This window comes from Rhinopithecus roxellana, chromosome 1 (assembly GCF_007565055.1).
Source record: "Rhinopithecus roxellana isolate Shanxi Qingling chromosome 1, ASM756505v1, whole genome shotgun sequence".
NCBI lineage: Eukaryota > Metazoa > Chordata > Mammalia > Primates > Cercopithecidae > Rhinopithecus > Rhinopithecus roxellana.
Genome location: NC_044549.1, coordinates 126777538 through 126798640, shown reverse-complemented (window position 1 = coordinate 126798640; position 21103 = coordinate 126777538). Strand labels below are relative to the sequence as shown.

The 21103-nt window shown below is 42.1% G+C and overlaps 1 protein-coding gene across 2 annotated transcripts in view; it reads left to right on the top strand.

Annotated features, from left to right (window-relative positions):
• Positions 1 to 2036: 2036 nt before the first annotated feature.
• OXSR1 (oxidative stress responsive kinase 1) overlaps positions 2037 to 21103 on the top strand; it is a 94350-nt gene continuing 75283 nt past the window's right edge. The window contains exons 1-2 of one of the 2 annotated variants that reach the window (XM_010357248.2): positions 2037 to 2451; positions 18982 to 19094. In XM_010357248.2, the coding sequence (XP_010355550.1) occupies positions 2382 to 2451; positions 18982 to 19094 (183 nt within the window). In that variant the 5' untranslated portion in view covers positions 2037 to 2381. The remainder of the gene's footprint in view (positions 2452 to 18981; positions 19095 to 21103) is intronic. The other variant, XM_030930698.1, reaches the window with a different exon arrangement.

Genomic DNA, 21103 nt, shown 5'->3' with positions numbered 1-21103 from the left:
CAGACCGAGGTTTCGTCTCAAAAAAAAAAAAAAAAAAAAAGTCTAGGCGCAGTGGCTCACCCTTGTAATCTCAGCACTTTGAGAAGCTGAGGTGGGTGGATCACAAGGTCAGGAGTTTGAGACCAGCCTGGCCAATATGGTGAAACTCCCGTCTCTACTAAAAATACAAAAATTAGCTGGGCGTGGTGGCACGCGCCTGTAGTCCCAGCTACTGGGAGGCTGAGGCAGGAGGATCACTTGAACATGGGATGCAGAGGTTGCAGTGAGCCGAGATCATGCCACCGCACTCCAGCCTGTGCGACAGAGGGAGACTCCGTCTCCCACAAAAAACAAAACAAAACAAAACAAAAAAACCTCTGAACTTCCCATGGCTTGCAGGAAAAGAATTTTTTTTTTCTTGGAGATGGAGTCTGGCTCTGTCACCCAGTCTGGAGTGCCGTGGCACGATCAACGTTCACTGCAACTTCCGCTTCCTGGGTTCAAGCCATTCTCCTGCTTCAGCCTCCCGAATAGTCCCGTGCTGCCACACCTGGCTAATTTTTTGTATTTTTTTAGTAGAGACGGGGGTTTCACCATATTGGCCAGGCTGGTCTCGAACTCCTGACCTTGTGATCCACCCCCGCCGCCGGCCCCCCTCCCCCGCTTCTCAAAGTGCTGAGATTACAGGCGTTAGCCACCGCACCCAGTCTTTTTTTTTTTCTTTTAGAGTCTCGGTCTGTTGCCGGCTGGAGTGCAGTGGCATGCAGCATGCTCTCGGGTCACTGCAACCTCTGCCTCCTAGGTTCAAGCGATTCTCCTGCCTCAGCCTCCCTAGTAGCTGGGATTACAGGCGAGTACCACCACGCCTGGCTAATTTTTGTATTTTTAGTAGAGACGGGGTTTCACCATGTTGGTCAGGATGGTCTCGAACTCCTGACCTCAGGTGATCCGCCCGCCTCGGCCTCTCAAAGTTGAGCCACTGCACCCGGCCTAAGGTCTCTTCCTTAATAATTGCCATTGGACTGAAAGGTGTCCAACCTAGAACAGTTTCGCACCTAGCCCTATTCCTGTTAGATGCTCTTTATTTTTTAAAATCCAAATTACCAAGCGTGTTGTCTTCAGCTCGCTAATTTCTCCAATGGCACTACGAAGTCAAACTGAGAAAACTGTTCAGTGGGGGTGACAAAAGCCAAGGCTCGTGAGACAACCCCCAGATCCGTGGGTCGATCTGACTTGTTTAAATAGCTCAAGCCCTGTTCGGGGGAAAAAACCTTCCGAGGCCCTCAAGGCAGGTGCTTGAGCTGCAGATCTAAAGCTGCGAATGGACAGAACCCGCCTAATGCAGGAGGGAACCGCGAGAGACAGCGCCACGGCATGCCTTAGAGAGAACGTCCGCCTTGAAAAAAATGTCACCAGGCAAACTTCCAGTTTCACTCCGACCGGTGGCCTAAGGCCTTTTATCCTAGTTGGCAGTGGTCCACACCCGAAGGCCACCCCACCCAGCCGCTCCCTCAGGGCTTCTCCACACCCCGTGGAGCCTTTCGCACGTCTCGAGGGTGTGACGGTTACGCCGTGACGTCACTCCAGAGGAAGTGGTAAGACGAGCGGGGTAATGGGGCTCTTGAAGGGCTGCAGCCCTAACAAGGAGAAGCGCTCTAAGAGCCTGGAGGCGGGACCAACTTATGACTGACGTCTACCTACACCCATTGCTTTTCTGATTCCTTCTCAAACAAACCAATGAATGCGACGACGGAGCCAGCAACGCGCTCCAGGCGCTAGAAGTGGCTCCGCCCCTTCTACTTTGCGGCCCTTTGGTCGCCATGCTTAGTGTGGCTACTGCCTCTGTGCTATTTGAGGCTCTCGTAAGGCTTTTCGATGCCTTCGATGAACCTCTACCTAAGCATTTCTTTCCTTTCACCGCCAACTCCCATCTTCTCGGGTTTCTAGCTCGCTCACTTTGTATCCAGCCACACTGGAGATGGCGGCCGGAGGCGAGCCCGAGGTGGGGCGTGACCAGCGCGGTGACGTCAGCGCGCTGCGTGTCGGCAGGTGGAGGGAGAAGGGAAAGTTTGGCCCGTGCGTGGGGCTGGGGTGGAGGGCGGGACAGAGGGGCTGGGCCCAGGCAAAGCTTCTGTCGCTGCTGCTGCGGAGGCCGAGGACAGGACGTGGGCTGGGCCGGGCAGTGCCGGACGCAGAGGAGCAGGAGGCGAGGTCCGCCGGAGCTCTGAGCCCCCGCCGCTCTGCCGCGCGGTGACCCCGCGCCCTGGCGCCGTCCGACCAGTGGCTGTTCCGAGACGATTGGTGGGGGCGCGGCGGCGGCTGTTGGGGGTGGGGAGACGCGCGGCGAGGAGACAAGCGAGGTCAGCGAGTTTGAGGGAGGACCGCGAGCCGCTGCCGCCGTCATGTCCGAGGACTCGAGCGCCCTGCCCTGGTCCATCAACAGGGACGATTACGAGCTGCAGGAGGTGATCGGTGAGAGCACGCGCCGCGGAGGGGGAAGGCGCGGCGCTGGGCGGCGGGGGACGCGGGAACGTGGGGATCCGCGGAAGCTCGGGGAGCGCAGCCCTCACAGAAATTCGTGGGACGCTTGTGTCGAGCGCGTGTGAGACGGGAAGGGGGTTTTGAGGCGCGCGCCTGTGAGGCGGCGTGGGATGGGGTGGGGCTTGAGGGGGCTCAGGAGAGATTTGTGTACAGCATTCTCCGATGTGTGGACAGGAGCGACCCATGTGTCTTGTAGAGAAGGAAACTGCAGGTGTGGGACAGGCCTTACCGAGGCTGTGTGAGAAATGGGATCTTGAAGTTGTGGGCACAGCCATCGATTTCTGCTTTAGTTTTTTCCTCCCGGTCCGTGCTGGGGCGAGCTGGGGATCCTCCAGGTGAAGCTGCAGGAACCACGCTGAGCAACAGAGACCCAGCTTCTGACTCCTTTCGAGTGACTTTCCAGTCGAGGAGGTAGACATTAAATAAGTAGACAAAAAGAATTAAAAAGGGCCGGGCGTGGTGGCTCACGCCTGTAATCCCAGCACTTTGGGAGGCCGAGGCGTGCGGGTCACGAGGTCAGGAGATTGAGACCAGCCTGGCCAATATGGTGAAAGCCTGTCTCTACTAAAAATACAAAAATTAGTTGGATGTGGTGGGGCTCGCCCGTAGTCCCAGCTACCTGGGAGGCTGAGGCAGAAGAATCCTTAAACCCGGGAGGTGGAGGTTGCAGCAAGCCTAGATCGCACCACAGCACTCCAGCCTGAGCGACAGAGCGAGACTCTGTCTGTGGTGGGGGGGTGGGGGTGGGGCGGAATTAAAAAGAAGAGGTTTTGGCAAGTGCCATGAAGGAGATAAACAAGATGTTCTGATAGAGAATAACCTGGAGATCTAGGTAGGGTGATTTCAAGGAAAATTCTTTTTCAGAGGCGATGACATTTCAATTGAGCCCTGAAGGATGAGAAGTGAGGATTAAGAGCCTCAGCAAGATTTTTCCTTACAGAGGGATGAGGAGATGCAGTGGCCTTGAGTAGGGGAAAAGCTTCATATGTTTTAGGACCTGAAGGAAGGTTGGCAAGGATAGAGAGGGAAGGGAGGAGCCAGAGCTTAGGGATCTTCTCAGACTTCCTACAGATTTTGGAATTTTGTGTATCACTGGAGGCCCTCAAATAGTGCCTTGACGTGATCCGATAAATTGGGCTGGTGTGTGAAAAGATTTGAAGGGGGTCCAGGAATACCAGTTGGCAGAGACCAAAACTTGCACAAACATAGATTGGAATTCTCACAGAAGCCTAGGGATTGGGAGGAGGCTGGGGACTGGGGATGAGGGGAGTATTTGTTGGACAACAATAACCCAGTGACCTTGGAAATCAAAAGGGGGGGTGAGTTTAGCTATACAGGCTCAATCAAACTGACATGAGCAGACACCTGTGTATTGGAGGAAGGAGAATTGTCTACTTTGCCAGCATCCTGCCCTAAAATTAGTTTTATAACAAAGACCAACTGAAGACTTCTTAGCTGCCTTGGGAGTGTCGGTGTTTATTTCACTGTGGGTTTAAAAAAACTTTGTGAAAAAAAATTTTTTTTACTTGCCTCTTGTTTTAAGACAATCTGGGCTTAAAGCAGTATTGGTTTGTGTAGGAAAAACAAAAACAAAACAAAACAAAAAAAACCTGGACTAAATAAAGACATCACATCTTTGTTTAAGCCACTTCATGGGCCTGTGTACTTGCTACGTATTTATTGGGTCTTTGACGTGTATTCGTTGATTCTAAAGACAGCTGGTTCCCGGTCTGAACTGATTGCTTCTGGTTCCGCCAGTCAGTTTCATATTGAAGAAAAGGATTAAATGGAAGATTCCAAAATGATGCCAGAGAAGTAAAGACGAGGTTCCCTATCGTCATTTTAAAAGAGTTTTTATTTTTTATTTTTATTTTTTTTCTGGTAGTGTGTCCATCTTTCTAGGGTGAAGAGGGTGGTTGTAGTCATTCTCAAAGCCTTTGGTGTTAAGATGGCAAAGAATTTCAGAGTTGCAAAGGCGCTAGAGATTTGGTGATTTGTTAATTTGGTGTCCTCAGACCCTAAGGATGTCTGTGAGTGGGCAAAAGGTAGCCTCTCAGTCTTCTGGATAGGGTTAGTGTTCCTCACATTCACAAAGTGGTCCATGGTTAGGAACTCCAGTGTGATTTGACCATCTTTCATAGATTTAAAACAGCTTTACTGAGGTATAATTTAATATAAAATTGACCCATTTTAAGTGTAACGTTTAGTGATTTTTAGTAAATTCCCTGTGTTGTACAACTGTCTTCACCATAATCCAGTTTTAGAGTATTTCCAACATCCCCATGAGATCTCTTGTGCTTTCTTACAGTTAATCCCCTTTTCCACCCCCAGCCTTAGGCAACCATAAATCTACTTTTTGTCTCTATAGACTTGCCTTTTTTGGACATTTGTGTAAATGGGATCATATAACATGTGGTCTTTTATGTTTGGTTTCTTTCGCTTAGCATAAACATTTTTTCATTTGAAAAAAACAAATTTGAGATATAGTTTACATACCGTAAGATTTACCTGATTAAAATGTACAATTCAATAATCTTTTAGTAAATTTACATAATTGTTCAGTCATCACCACAATCCAATTTTAGAACATTTCCATCATTCCAGAAAGATGCCTCATGTCCATTTGCAGTCACTCCCTGTTCCCACCCCCAGCCCCAGGCAATCACAAATATACTTTCTGTCTCTATAGATTTGCCCTTTCTGGACATTTCATATACATGTAATCATATAATATGTGGTCCTTTGCGTTTGGCTTCTTTTACTTCCCATAATGCTTTTTGAGGTTCATCCATCTGCCATGCAGTACATGGTTCCTTTTTATTGGACACCAGTTAATAGGCATTGGATTGTTTCTGCTTTTTGGATGTTTGGAATAAGGCTGCTTTGAGTATTCGCATCAAGTCATCCCATGAATTTGTTTCGTTTTCCTTGGATGTATACCCAGGAGTGGAATTGCTGGGTTGTATCACAAATTTAACTGTTTAAGAAACTGCCAAACTGTTTTTCAAAGTAACTGTACCATTTTATGTTCCTACTAGTAATTATAAGAGTTCTCATTTCTCTACATTTGTTGTCTTTTTGCATGTAACCATCCTAGTGGTTATGAAGTGGTATCTCATTGTTGTTTGGATTTGCATTGCCCTAATGACTAATGATGACGAACATCCTTTCATGTGCTTATTTATTAGGCTTTCATAGATCTTCTTTGGTGAAATATCTGTTCAAATCTTTTGTCCAGTTGGACTGCCCATTGGGTTGTTTTCTTTTTTCTTTTCTTTTCTTTTTTTTTTGAGATGGAGTCTTGCTCTGTTGCCCAGGCTGGAGTACAGTGGTGAGATCTCAGCTCACTGCAAACTCTGCCTCTTGGGTTCAAGCAATTCTCCTGTCTCAGCCTCCTGAGTAGCTGGGATTATAGGTGTTCGCCACCATGCCCAGCTAATTTTTGTATTTTTAGTAGCGATGGGGTTTCACCATGTTGGGCAGGCTGATCTCAAACTCCTGACCTCAGGTGATCCGCCTGCCTTGGCCTCCCAAAGTGCTGGGATTACAGGGGTGAGCCACTGTGCCTGGCTGGTTTTTTTTTTTTTATTTTGAGTTATAGAAGTGTGGGTATATGTATTCATTCTGGGTATGTGTCCTTTATCTGATATATGATTTAATTTAAATATTTTCCCATCTGTAGTATTTTTTTTTTCTTTTCATTTCCTTTTTTTTTTTTTTTTTTTGAGTCTTACTCTGTCACCTAGGGTGGAGTGCAGTGGCATGAACAGGGCTCACTGCAACCTCCACCTCCTGGCCTCAAGTGATCCTCCCACACCTGCCTCCCTGGTAGCTGGCAGTACAGATGCGTGCCACCATGTTTGGCTAATTTTTGTGTCTTTTGTAGAGACCGAGTTTTGCCACATTTCCCAGGATGATCTCAAATTCAGTGCAACCTCCACCTCCTGGGCTCAAGTGATCCTCCCACCCCTGCCTCCCTGGTAGATGGGACTACAGGTGCATGCCACCACGTTTGGCTAAGTTTTGTGTTTTTTGTAGAGACCAAGTGTCGCCACATTTCCCAGGATGATCTCAAATTCCTGGGCTCAAGCGATCCGCCTGCCTCAGCCTTCCAAAGTGCTAGGATTACAGGCGTGAGCCACTGTGCCTAGCCTTCTTTAATTTTAACTTTTTTTTTTTTTTGAGTTGCAGTCTTACTCTGTCACCCAGGCTGGAGTGCAGTGCCATGATCTTGGCTCACTGCAACCTCTGCTTCCTGGGTTCAAGCAATTCTCCTGTCTCAGCCTCCCGAGTAGGTGGGATTACATGTGCGTGCCACCACACCCAGCTAATTTTTTGTATTTTTAGCCTCCCAAAGTGTTGGGGTTACAGGTGTGAGCCCCCGCGCTTGACCTCTTTCATTTACTTAATGGTGTCTTTTAAAGTACAAAAGTTTTGAATTTTGATGTTTATCACTTTTTTTCTTTTATTTATTTTGCCGTTGGTGTTGTATCTAAGAAATCTTTACTAACCCAGCATTGTGAAGATTTTTTTATCCTATAGTTTCTTTTAAGTGTTAGTTTTAGCTCTTGCATTTAAGCCTCTAATACAAATTGAGTTAATTTTTGTGTATGGTGTGAAATAAGGTGAACCACCTTGTTTTACAGTTGAAGACACAGAGACAGAAAGGTAAAATGACTGCCTGAAGCCATATAGCTAATTAGAGGCAGAGCCAATACTGGCATCTATGTCTCCTTGTAGCCTAATTCAGGATCTTTGTTCCTGTATCTACATTGGTTCTTGGATATAAACTAGAAGATGGGGGACATTGTCTCACAGATTAAGGGAAATATCTGCCCTGCTTTTTTTTTTTTGAGACAGTGTCTCACTCTGTCACCCAGGCTGAAATGCAATCACAGCTCACTGTCTCACTGTTCGAACTCCTGGCTCAAGTGATCCTCTTGCCTTGGCCTCCCCAGTAGCTGGTCTACAGACACGTGCCACCATGCCCGCCTCATAGTTTTATTTTTTGTAGAGACAGGGTCTGATATGTTGTCCAGGCTGGTCTCTACTTCTGGGCTCAAGCGATCCTCCCACCTTAGCCTCCTAAAGTGTTGGGATTTACAGGTATGAAGCACTGTGCCTGGCCAAGGGAAGTATCTATCCTTAGAGTGAAAAAAATCTGATAGATATTCCACACCTGTCACATCCTTCCAGTCTACTCCTTACAGCCTCTCTCCATTTTCCCAACAGGGAGAAAAAAATTTTTTTCCTTGATCTACAGCCTAGTACAAGTAGCAAGTTTCAGTAAAGCGTTGTATTCTTATTCTAACTTTGCTTCCACACCAAAATGTTTGGTACATAGTAATTTGTAATAAGCTGTGGTCTTCAAAATGAATCTTTGCGATTTCAGGTTACACTCAACTTTTTCAGGAAACAAATGATTAAAATCTAGAAAAAAGGTTTTGGGATCATTTAAATTTTGTTTTCAAAGGATTTTTTCTAGAGAAATCAGTGTAATGGTGTCATCTCCATCAAAACACATACATTTATTTGAACTGTAATCTGTTTATTTGAACTGTAATTTCTTTCACATTTGCTTCTTAGCACTATACTATTTATGGGATTGTTTCTCACATTCTGTTTTGTTCTTCGTCTTTCTGGTAAAGTCCTACAGAGAACAGAATCTCCTCCTGGGAACATACTAAAAGCCTGTAGACTGAAAATTCAAGGGCTTTTTTTTTTTTTTTTAAGAATCGTATCGCCTTAAGCATGCTTTGGCAAGATTTGAAGTTCTTTAAGTATGATTATGTGTAAAAGATGTTAGTGTCCTTCTCACAATTAATCATTGATCTTTCAGTATTTTTGAGCCCTTAGTCTTAGATTAGAATTTCTGAGCATGTGTTATACTGTATTTGGCATGTGTTGAAGCAGCTGTAACAATTTGGGCTTTGGGGTTAGACTGACCCAGATTCAAATTCTGGCATTGCCTCTTACTAGTTATGTGATCTTAGACAAATTATGTAATTAGTTTCCATGTCAGCTTTTTGTATACTGGGGAGAATAGCACCTCTGTCATTGGGGTTGTTATATAGGTTGAGTGTCATTATTTGTGGGAAGTGTTTAGCTTGTATAAAATGATAGTTGTTATTATCTCTGACCTTTTTTTACCCTTTCTCTTGTCCTCATATTTCCCAATTTTTGGTATTGCCATGAAATATGAAATCCTATGTGATGTGAAATCTTGTAACACAATATTTTGAATCTGTTTTTAATACTTATTGGAATATTATTGCATTTATTTTATTTTATTTTTGCATCTTTTTTTTTTTCTTAGTCCAGGCCTCATTCAGGTTTAGATGGATTTAGGGATTTATGTTGGACATGGTAGTATAACTGTAACCATGATATTGCTAATAATACAATATAATGGCAGAGAGGGCTGTGCCAGTTAGCTTTTATTGCCCTGCACTGTGAAAAGTCTCAATGAGTATTCACTGTTTACCTCAGACTAGAAAATTGAAAACTTCATACTAGGTTTAAGGTATGATTCACCTAGTTTTGACACTTTGGTGAAGGCAGTGCAATATATTTCTATTCTTGACGTTCCCTTTTTATTTTCATTAATTGTTTACTAGCCACACATTTTGAGTCTAAAGTTGTGGTTTTCAAGTACAGATTCCAGGGCCTTACCTTTAGCGCCTCCATAAATGTGAAGGACTTCATGCTTTCAATAGAGTGGTGCTTAATAGTGTATTTTTCCGCTTATTGGGAGACTCAGCTAAGGTGACATTTTCTATGAGGCCAGCATTGGGCCAACAACCTCATAGTGTTCTATCAACTAGGGCTTACATTTCTCTGCATGTGGGGAAAATAGAAATAATAGTGGCTTAATAAAATCTTTTTCCCCCCTTATATAACAAGAAGACTGGAGGTGGCAGCCTAGGTGCTGTCAGGCACCCAGGCTCCTAGTTTTTTTTCATGCCACCACACTTAGCAGGTGACTCTCCTTCTCATAGTTGGAAGATGGTTGTTCCACCTCTAGACTCATGCTTGTGTTCTAGTCCAGAAGAATATGGCAAAAGGACAAAGACACATGAAGCTGAGTTGGCTTTCTTTCAAAAGACTTTCTTTCCTGGAGTCCTTTCTCAGTGACTTCCACTTCTATTTTACTGGCCAGAACTATATAATTTGGTCATTTGCAAGGGGGGCTGGGAAATGAAGCTTTAGCTGGACACATTATTACTTCAAACAAAATAGGTCAGGATTCTCTTACTAAAGAAGGGGAAATTGTATGTTGGCTAAGCAACTAAGAATATTGGCCTCTTTTTTTTTTTTTAAATGATAATAGTTAAATAGGGTATTGCAAGTAAATAATTTAACTTGATGCATAAAATTCAATTAATAAATGTTAGCTTTAATCTGAAGAGGCAGATGCCTACCAATTAAGAGCAAAGTATTGAAACTCAGGTAGTTCTTATTTCTAGGCCCTACTCTGCCTAACTAATTGTATGACCTAAGTTTTACCTTAATTACATTGCTTTACTTACATTGCCTTGTAAGACCATGAACCTATCGCATGGGATTATTGTAATGATTAGATGAAAAGAAGAAATGTAAGTAAAGAAAGTACTCAGCATAGACTTGGCACACAGAATGGATGCTCAGTGAATGTTAATGTACATGATGGTGACAATGAAATAACACCCATGAAGACTGGGCTATTTCTGTGTTTGTTCTTTCCCAAACAAGATTTTTTTTTTCCTTGAAAATATACCCCACTATTTGATTAATTCATTCAGCAAATATTTATTGAACTCCTGTTATGTACCAGGCACTGTTCTGGATGCTGGAGATAAAACAGTGAAGCAAACACAAAAAATGCCTGCTTTTACAGAGTTTATAATCTAGAAACTCTAAAGAAGAAGAAAAAGCAGGAAAGCGGTTAGGGACTGCTAGGAATGGAGGTGGGGTTTCAGTTTTAGGTCAGGGAAAACCTCTCTGAGAAGGTGACAGTTGAGGAAAGACCCAAAGAAGGTGAAGAAGTGAATGACGTGGTTATCTGCAGGAAGTTTGTTCCAAGCAGAAGACAACAAGAACAAATGTTCTGAAGTAGAAGCATGCTGATGGGATTAAGGAATGCTAAGGAGGTGTGAGGGCAGCTAGAGCAGAGTATATCAGAAGGTGAAGAGACAGATAGGTGTGAAGAGGTTAGAAAGGTAAGGTGGTATGGATGCGTGGTCCTGATTGTCAGGTTGTAAGTTATTGTAGGAACTTGGCTTTTGCTTTGAGTAAGATTGAAAATCGTTGCAGGGTTTTGAACAGAGATTTTTTTTTTTTTTTTTTTTTTTTTTTTGAGAAGGAGTCTTGCTCTGTTGCCCAGGCTGGAGTGCAGTGGCGTGATCTCGGCTCACTGCAAACTCTACCTCCCAGGTTCACGCCATTCTCCTGGCTCAGCCTCCAGAGTAGCTGGGACTACAGGCGCCCACCACCACACCCGGCTAATTTTTTGTATTTTTTTTAGTAGAGATGGAGTTTCACCATGTTAACCAGGATGGTCTCGATCTCCTGACCTTGTGATCCGCCCGTCTCGGCCTCCCAAAGTGCTGGGATTACAGGCTTGAGCCACCGCGCCTGGCCTTGAACAGAGATTTAACATGACCTGACTTACATTTTAAAACTCAGGCTGCAGGCCGGGCGAGGTGCCTTGTCTGTAATTCCAGCACTTCGGGAGGCGGAGGCGGGTGGATCCCATGATTCCAGGAGTTTGAGACCAGCCTGGCCAACATGGTGAAACCCCATCTCTATAAAAATACAAAAATTAGCTGGGTTTGGTGGTGCATGTCTGTAATCCCAGCTACTTGGGAGGTTGAGGCATGAGAATCACTTGAACTTGGGTGAGAGGTTGCAGTGAGCCGAGATTGTGCCATTGCACTCCAGCCTGGGTGACAGAATGAGACACTGTCTCAAAAACAAACAAACAAACAAACACCTCAGGCTGCAATATGAAGAATAGTTTTATAAGGGCACAAGGGTGGAAGGAGGTTATCCAGGGGAGAGAAGCAGTAGTGGAGATGGTGAGAAGAGATCAGATTCTGGATATAGCATATTTTTTGAAGTTAGAGGATTTGCTCTTGGATTAGATGTGAGAGAAAGGAAAGATGAGATGATTCCAAGATTTTTGGCTAGAGCATCTAGAAGAATGGAGTTGTCATCCGCTCAGATGGGAGATCACCAGAGTGAACAGGAGAGTGAGTGATGATTCATTGCAAAACCATCAGGCTGCTTGAATAATTACTTGAAGCATATGGCAGTGTGTCTTTATTTTCATCTTTGTATGGACAGAATAGCATGATTTTTATGATGATGACTATTCTTACAGCTGTTTTGCTAGTTAATTTTCAACATGACTCTGACAAGAGACCCTGTTTAGAAAAGGGGTTAACAAAATTGTAAATTCTGATGTTTTGCATGGTTCAGGTGACAATGCTTTAGTCATCTTTCAAAACAAACAGCCTGGGCTAGTGCTTTTCTTTAGTGAATGCAAAACCTTCCTAAAATGTACTTTAAAATCTTTAGACTATAAGCCTATTATAGTGATGGCTGGACACAATTTTGGGGAAAATGTGTTCATTTGATTTGATTCATTTAATTCATTTTTATCCTCACAGGAATATCTATTTTTACATTATTTCTCTCTTTTTTAAAAAAAATTATTTTTGAGCTGGGGTCTCGCTCTGTTGCCCAGACTGGAGTGCAGCAGCATGTTCATGGCTCACTGCAACCTCTGCCTCCCAGGTTCCAGCCATCCTCCCACTTTAGCTTCCCAAGTAGCTGGGACTACAGGTGTGTGCCACCACGCCCAGCTAATTTTTGTAGTTTTTGTAGATTTTGTAAGTTTTACCATGTTGGCCAGGCTGGTGTCAAACTTCTCAGCTCAAGTGATCTGCCTGACTTGGCCTCCCAAAGCACTGAGACTACAGGCGGGAGCCACAGTGCCTGGCCCGGTTCTCTCTCAAATTTCTAAGTCTAGTAAAGCGGAGAGAGACTGAAATTTTTTCTTAGTCCTGCTCATGCTTGGGCAGATCCTTCTCTGTCTCAAGAAGTAGAGTTACTTAGTTTGAAAGATTTAAAGAGAAGGTTCATCCATATTTTCCGCACATTAATTTATTCTGCTGTGTGATGTATGCTAACGTTGGTTGCAGTTAAAGAACTAACTAGGAGAGGACAGAAGAGAGGAAGAAGTGAGGATGTAGGATGGGGCATTGAGGATGCGTGCCAATGTGAAATAGTGAAAGGCTGAATTACGTTGTTTTATTGCAAATTGTTTAAAATTTTCCATGGTATTAGTATTCAGATTAGGCCACTGCTTAGTCAAGGGCATTTCACACTTTGACTAAACCATTCCTTTTGTTCTTTTTAAAATCTTTTTTTTCTAAAACATCCTGTTATAGCAGACTAAACCATTCCTAACAGATACCTTTTACCGGTATGTATGAATATTTATACTGAAGTAACAGTTTTACAGATAACTTCTGTTTTTGTTGTGTGCAGTGTATACTAATATTTTCTATTTGATCCTATTTACATCAATAAAAATGATGGTAAACCCAGTAAATTGTTAAAAAAGTGTATTAAGGAACCCTGCTTTGAAGAAGAGATGAAATTTTTTATTTGTATCTTTAATCCTTTTATATTATTAGATTATTGAAAAATATTGGAAAATAGTTAAAATAATTATGATAAAACTTTTAGATATTCTTCCATATCTTATTTACATTACTAATTGCTATTTTCTATGAAGTAAATTTTTTTCTAATGAGAGAACATCATTGATTATTCTGAATTAGTGTTGAAAGTAGTGAGTTTTTACCGTGTTACCAAAATCTTTTATGTTAGAACCTTAAAATATTTTTCAATTGCTGAAGATTATTTTAACATTTGTTTTGGGAAGATAATGTGAAGATGGATGAAAGTGACTGTTAGCATAGAAGAACTGAAGCCTGCAAGTTCCTGTTTATCAATGGGTGTGGGAAACATTAGCATCTTGTCATCTGACCATTTGTTAAATCACACCAGAGCGTAATATCTTGCTCGTGAGAAGATTTGTTCATTAAGTGAATGAATCTTTGAGTGAAAGAAAGATACTTTAGTATCTAAACAATTATGATTGCTAATACGTATGTTTGGTATTTTGTTATTAGTGAAATTGATTGTGTTTACTGATGACTAGAAAATAATAACTAAAGTTAAAATCAAACATTTCTTTATCTACATTTTTAACCCCAGCATGGTTTTGGTTTACATAGGACGTGCTATTAATATATTTCAGGTTTTGTATATGTAAGTTAAATCAATCAGCGTTAGATTATTCAGGGGTAGAATAGCTGGTTTGAGAACTAATACTGGTTAAAAAGAATACCACTGGATAGTACATTTGTAAAAATATTGTAAAGAATCAATGAACACATTTACATATTAGAAGATGTCTGTTATCTGGGCCCAAAGGTACCTTGCAGAGGTCATGTTATGTCTCCTGTGACTTGAGAAATGCCTTTCTTGTAGATTTGTGACCAGCATGATTAGCTTACTTCTCCTATTCCTGGTGTTTCCAAGAATCAGCCAGTGGCATCTCACTGAAGGCAGGAGAAAGCAGTTAAACTTTCTTCAGGGTTTCTATTCAGAAATAATTAAGAGGATAGGATGTGAGAGGGATGGAACTTAATGGCAAGCACTACCATTCTGTCTCTCTGTTTTATACACATAACAAAGGGAGCTCAGCCAAGAAACAGATCAACTGCAAACTATTTCAATAGTAGCCTGTTGGATGATTTTTTATCCAGTAAAAGTTAATGTTCCTAAACTGTTGTCAGAGTTGTTTATGTACGCTATGGGATGATGTTATTGAATGCTAAATATGTTCTTTTCTTTTTTATTTCCTTTCTTTCTCTGTCTTTTTTTATTTTTATTTTTGGCAAGGTCTCACTCTGTCACCCAGGCTGGAGTGTAGTGGTGCGAACATGGCTCACTGTAGCATTGATCTCCTGGGCCCATGCACTCTTCCACCTCAGCCTGCCAAGTAGCTGGGACTACAGGTGTGCACCACCACACCCGGCTAATATTTTTATTTTTCATTTTAGAGACGGGGTCTTACCGTGTTGCCCAGGCTGGTCTCGAACTCCTGGCCCCAAATGGTCCTCCTGCTTCAGCTTCCCAAAGTGCTGAGATTATACATGTGAGCCACCACTGCCAGAAGTGTGTTCTTAAATATTGAATTTTATTTAAAATTTTTCATTATGTGAGTTTTGTGCCATTACTTCTTTGTTTCGTTTTTGAGACAGAGCCTTATTCTGTTGCCCAGGCTGGAGGGCAGTGGTGCAATCTCAGCTCACTGCAACCTCTGCCTCCCAGTTTCAAGCAATTCTTGTGTCTCGGCCTCCTGAATAATGGGCAGTACAGACGTGTGCGACGACACCCAGCTAATTTTTGTATTGTTTTAATAGAGACGGGGATGCACCATGTTGGCCAGGCTGGTTTCAAACTCCTTGGCTCAAGTGAGCCGCCTGCCTCGGCCTCCCAAAGTGCTGTTATTACAGGTGTGAGCCACTGCGCCCAGCTGTGTGCAGAGTTTTTACTTAGTTTGTCAGAACTGTGATTTGGATTTATCCATGTTGGTGTTGCCTATGGTTGTGTTTGTGTGGCTTTACTGAGAGATTTTCAAATGAATTTAAATGTAACAAACACAAATTCTGTTGAATTATATAGTTATATGTGTAAATCATACATATACACGCATATGTACACATATATACATATATATACACATACATATATATATATTTTGGAGACAGAGTCTTGCTCTGTCACCCAGGCGGAGTGCAGTGGGGCAGTCTCAGCTCACTGCAACCTCTGCCTCCTGGGTTCAAGCGATTCTCCTGCTTCAGCCTCCCAAGTAGCTGGGACTACAGGCCTGCATCACCATATCCAGCTATTTTTTTTTTTTTTTTTTTTTTTGTAGAGATGAAGTTTTGCCATGTGGCCCAGGCTGGTCTCAAACTCCTGAGCCCAAGTGATCTGCCTGCCTTGACCTCCCAAAGTGCTAGGTCTGTAGGCATGAGCCACCACACCGGCCTCATGTTAAATTTTTAATGTTTGTAGCACATTAGTATTAGAAATGTGTTGGCACATTTGAAAGGATTTTTAAATAACAGCTTTATTTTATTTTCTTTTACTTTCGAGATGGAGTCTCTCTCTGTCATTCAGGCTGGAGTGCAGTGGTGTGATTATGGCCCACTGCAGCCTCAAACTCCCAGGCTCAAGTGATCCTCCCCACCTTAGGCTCCAGACTAGGTGGGACTACAGACGTGCACCACCACACGTGGCTTTTTTTTTTTTTTTTGAGACAGGGTCCTGCTTTGTCACCCAGGCTGGAGTGCAGTGGCTGCAGCCTCAACCTCCCAGGCTCAGGCGATCCTCCTACCTCAGTCTCCCTAGTAGCTGGGACTACACATGTGCACCACCACGCCTGGCTAAATTTTGTATTTTTGTAGGGATGGAGTCCCACTATGTTGCCCAGGCTGGTCTTGAACTCCTGGGCTCAAGCGATCCATCCACTTTGGCCTCCCAAAGTACTGGACTCACATCCCACCCCTGGCCTGGCTAATTTTAAAATTTTTCATAGACAGGGTCTTGCTATGTTGCCCATGCTGGTCTCAAATTCCTGAACTCAAGCAGTCCTCTCACCTTGGCCTCCCAAAGTGTTAGGATTACAGGCGTGAGCCATTATTTCTGGCCTATAACAGCTTTATTGAGATACAATTCACACACCATAAAATTTACCCTTTTAAAGTGTACAATTCAGCATCCTTACAGAGTTGTACAACCATCACCATTAATTCCAGAATGTTTTCATAACTCCAAAAGAAACAGTGTACAGTTGTCCCTCAGTATATGTGGGTGACTGGTTCCAGGAATCCCAAGTATACCCAAATTCATGCATACTTAAGTCCTGCAGTTAGTCCTGCAGAACCCTCATTGTGTGAAAAGTCAGCCCTCCATATATGAGTTTCTCATCCTGTGAATACTGTATTTTTCATCTGCATTTGATTGGAAATAATCTTCTTTTTTGAAATGGAGTTTTGCTCTGTTGCCCAGGCTGGAGGGCAGTGGTGCAATCTCAGCTCACTGTAACCTCCGCCTTCCGGGTTCAAGTGATTTTCCTGCCTCACCCTCCCAAGTAGCAGGGACTACAGGCGTATGCCACCATGCCTGGGTAATTTTTGTATTTTTAGTAGAGACAGGTTTTCACTATGTTGGCCAGATGGTGTTGATCTCCTGACCCACTATGATCTGCCCACCTCGGCTTCCCAAAGTGTTGGGATTACAGGCGTGCCACTGCGCCCAGCCTAATTTTTATATTTTTAGTAAAGGCAGGGTTCCGCCATGTTGGCCAGCCTGGTCTCGAACTCCGGTTTCAAGTGATCCGCCAGCCTTAGCCTCCTGAAGTGCTGGGATTACAGGCGTGAAACACTGTTCCTGGCTGGAAAAAATCTTATGTAAGTGGACTCATGCAGTTCAAATTCACATTGTTCATGGGTCAACTGTACCCATTAGCTGTACTCCCCATTTCTCCTTCCCTCCAGACCCTGGTAACCACTGATCTACTTTCTGCTTCAATGGATTTTTATAATCTTGGTATTTCATATAATTGAAATCATACTATATATGGATTTTTGTGCCTGGCGTCACTTAGTATGTTTTCATAATGAAAACAGTGTTTTTAAGCATATGTCAGTATTTGCTCCCTGGCTCATGTCTGTATAACTCCAACTTTTTTTTTTTTTTTTTTTTTTGAGACAGAGTATCACTGTGTCTCCCAGGCTGGAGTGCAGTGGCCTGTTCTTGGTTCACTGCAACCTCTGCCTCCCAGGCTCAAGTGATCTCCCACCTCAACCTCCCAAGTAGCTAGGACTATAAGTGTGCACCACCACGCCCAGCTAATTTTTGTATTTTTAGTAGAGATGGGGTTTTACCTATGTTGGCCAGGATGGTCTCGATCTCCTGACCTCGTGATCCGCCCACCTTGGCCTCCCAAAGTGCTGGGATTACAGGCGTGAGCCACCGCGCCCGGCCTGTTTCAGAAGATTTTGTAGTTGTTTGTAGAAGCACCTTTATGATGGCTGCTTTAAAATTCTTGTCAGATAATTCCAACATCTGATTTATCTTGGTGTTGGCATCAGTATGATCGTATGGTCGTCTTTTTTCTTTTCTCATTCAAGTGTGCTTTTCCTGGTTCTTGGTATGACACGTCATTTTTTTTTTTTTTTTAATTGTACTTTGGGCATTTAGGTTATTATGTTAGGAGACTCTTTTGTTTTGTTTTTCGTTAATGAGAAAGGGTCTTGCTATGTTCCCAGGCTGGTTTCTAACTCCTGGCCTTAGATGATCCTCTTTCCTCAGCCTCCTGATTAGCTAGGATTACAGGTGCATGCCACCGCACCTGGCTGAGACTCTTGATCCTCTTTTATTCTTCTCTTTTAATAGGCAGTTACCCTATTTAAGTTTAGTGTATAGCTCCTGTCCTATTTTTGTGAGCTGTAATCCTATGGTAATTCAGTTTTCAGATCTCTTGCAATGCTATTTTTTTCTGTTTTATTCTTTTGGCACCGCTAGAGCTCCCGTTCTATCTCTGCAGCTGCCTGGACTGACCTGTGGATGTGGGGTCCTGGCTCTGCTGCTGCTAAGGGCAGATTGGCTTGACATTGCCATGTGTGTGGGGCAGACACCTGACTGGCACTGTGGTGAATCTGGCCTGCTACTGTTTGAAGCATAGTGTGGAGACCCTGCTGATGTTGGGGTGGATTGGGTTCACCACTGTCCTGGGTGGGGACTGGAAAATGTATCTCTCCACTAGGTCTCTGCTGAGCTGCCCCTTTCATAGACTGTTGGCCAGAGACAGCAGAGTTTTCTCATTTATTTATTTGTCTTTATCTGCCTGATCCATCCATTCGTAGTGTTCATTCCAGTTTACAAGCCTCTCTTGTGTCCAGTCTGGGATATTTGGGAGACAAAGGGAAAACCCAGTGAACTTACTGTGGTGTTTTCTTGAAGTCTTGAGATCCCTAACTAGTCTGCCTCTCTCTTTCTACCTTTCGGAGTCCTCTTTTGATTGTTGAATTATTTTTAGGCTATTTAGTTGCATTTGGAGGGGAAGAGTGAGGAAATGTGAGCCTATGCCATTGTATCCTGGAACTGGAATACTAGCAGTTTTGACATTTTTTTTGCACTGGTATTTATTGGCAATACGTATGAAATGGTTGAGGCTTTTGTTTTAACTGACACTCTTTAGAGTGTTTTTCTGTATCTTTTAGGCATTGTAGGAACAAGGTAAGGATTACTCTTGTTTAAATTGTATGGGAATTAGAAATGTCATATTCTTATATATTCATCTACTTATTTACTCTTTTATGTATTTGTTTTTAGGGAGTGGAGCAACTGCTGTGGTCCAAGCAGCTTATTGTGCCCCTAAAAAGGAGAAAGTGGCAATCAAACGGATAAACCTTGAGAAATGTCAAACTAGCATGGATGAACTCCTGGTATGCACATCTCATTCTTCTGAAATGGAGAGATATATTCACATTACAATGGGAAATAACTTGAAGTTTTTGATTTATTTCTTTTTTAAAAAAAGATTTATGATTTCTTCATTAATAAATAATATTCATTGTAAAATTTATAAAGTCTGGAGAAGTAGAAAGAAAAAAGTTACGATATTCTTACTCTGAGATTAACATTTAATATATAACCTTTCAGAGTGAACATTTGAATATATTTGTATTTTTATGATATGTAATCAGATGCTTGCTCTTTTCATTTAATCATTTATCATAGAACTGCTTCTGTGTCTGTAAATACGGATCAGTATCATTTACAATATGTGTATAGTATTCTGTTGAACAGACCACAGTTTATTAACTGTTCTCTGATATTTGCTAATTATCCTGTTTCCTGTTTTTTATTGTTACAAACAGTGCTTACTTCTGTGTTCCCTTAAAATAATACCATGGAATTGTGATTCCTGGGTCAAAAGGAATATCCTTTAAAACGCTCTAGCCTTTTAAACTTTTATTCTGATAGTTGATATAAGATATAGAACAACCCCCAAGCAGCATTAGCTTCTTCAAAGGCTAGGGAAAGGAAGAAGAAAAGGAAGTTCCAAGCAATAGCTGTAAGATGTTCTGTGACATTAGAATGTAACCATACAGGGATTGTATTGTACTTCTTTTATGCATTGTGATACCCAGAATAGTTTTAAGTATATAGTCAGTGCTCAGCAAGGGAAACTAGTTTTTAAAATTACTTATTATTGTTTCAAAATTTTCAGTTTCTTTGGCTTAACAAAAATAATAATGCTTGCTTTGGATACCTTATGAGCTTTTTCTTGAGGCTCAAATGATACAGTATTTGAAAACTCTAAACTGCCATACAAATATGAACTAATATTGTTATTTTATTAAGTAATTTCTTTAAGAGCATGTACAGCTAGTGCTAGAAAGATCAGGTATTAGGACTGGCATGACCTGCCCATCCAGAAGTTTTTTTCGCTGTCCCAAATTGTATTTTATTTCTGGTGGTGTCTGTACTGAGCATTAGGGAATAATTGGAATTAAAGAAAAAGAGGTAATGGAATTATATATAGCATAATATATAATTATATGTGAGATGGACAAGACAAATGTATTTCTTTAGCAATTGGTAATGTACGAGCAGGACCTGAAGGAGTGGGTTGCTGGAATGATCTTGAGCCATCTTTGGTGAGAGAACGCTTTCTTGGAAGGAAATGCTGATTGAAATCTTATTTGAAGATCTTATTTGAAGATCTCGGATTGATACATACCATAATACTTTAGAGCACCATTTGGACACTTGAACTGCAGTGATGATAAAAGAAGTTGATAAACTGCAAACTAATTCTGTTAAAGAAAAACAAAAATTTTAACCTACATATTAAGACTAGAACTTGAGAAGTCCAGTATGAAAACCTATAATTTGCCAGTTATTTAATCGATAAGGATAGAGTAAAATGAAAGTCTTATTATTTACTGCTTCATGATTAAGCTGAGGCTCAAAGTTTAAATAACTTAAGTTCACTTGATGATAATAGCAAACATCTTTCAGTGCTAGGCACTTCAGTGTGCTTTAACCTCACACACATCTCCATGAGCTAAGTAGTAGCTCTGTTTTATAGATGAAGGAAGTAAATCATATAATAAGTGACAGAGTCTGGATTAAAAATCAGGTCTTTCTGACTTAAGTCTATTATTGTCTACTTAGTATAGTACTAATAAAATGATTATAATCTTAGTTCAAAAGTAGGACACTTCTTTTCTTTTCTTTTTTTTTTTTTTTTTTGTTTTTTTTTGAGATGGAGTCTCGCTTTGTCTCCCAGGCTGGAATGCAGTGGCATGATATTGGCTCACTGCGACCTCTGCCTCCCAGGTTCAAGCAATTCTTCTACCTCAGCCTCTCGAGTAGCTGGGATTACAGGTGCACGACACCACACCCAGCTAATTTTTCAATTTTTAGTAGAGATGGGGTTTCACCA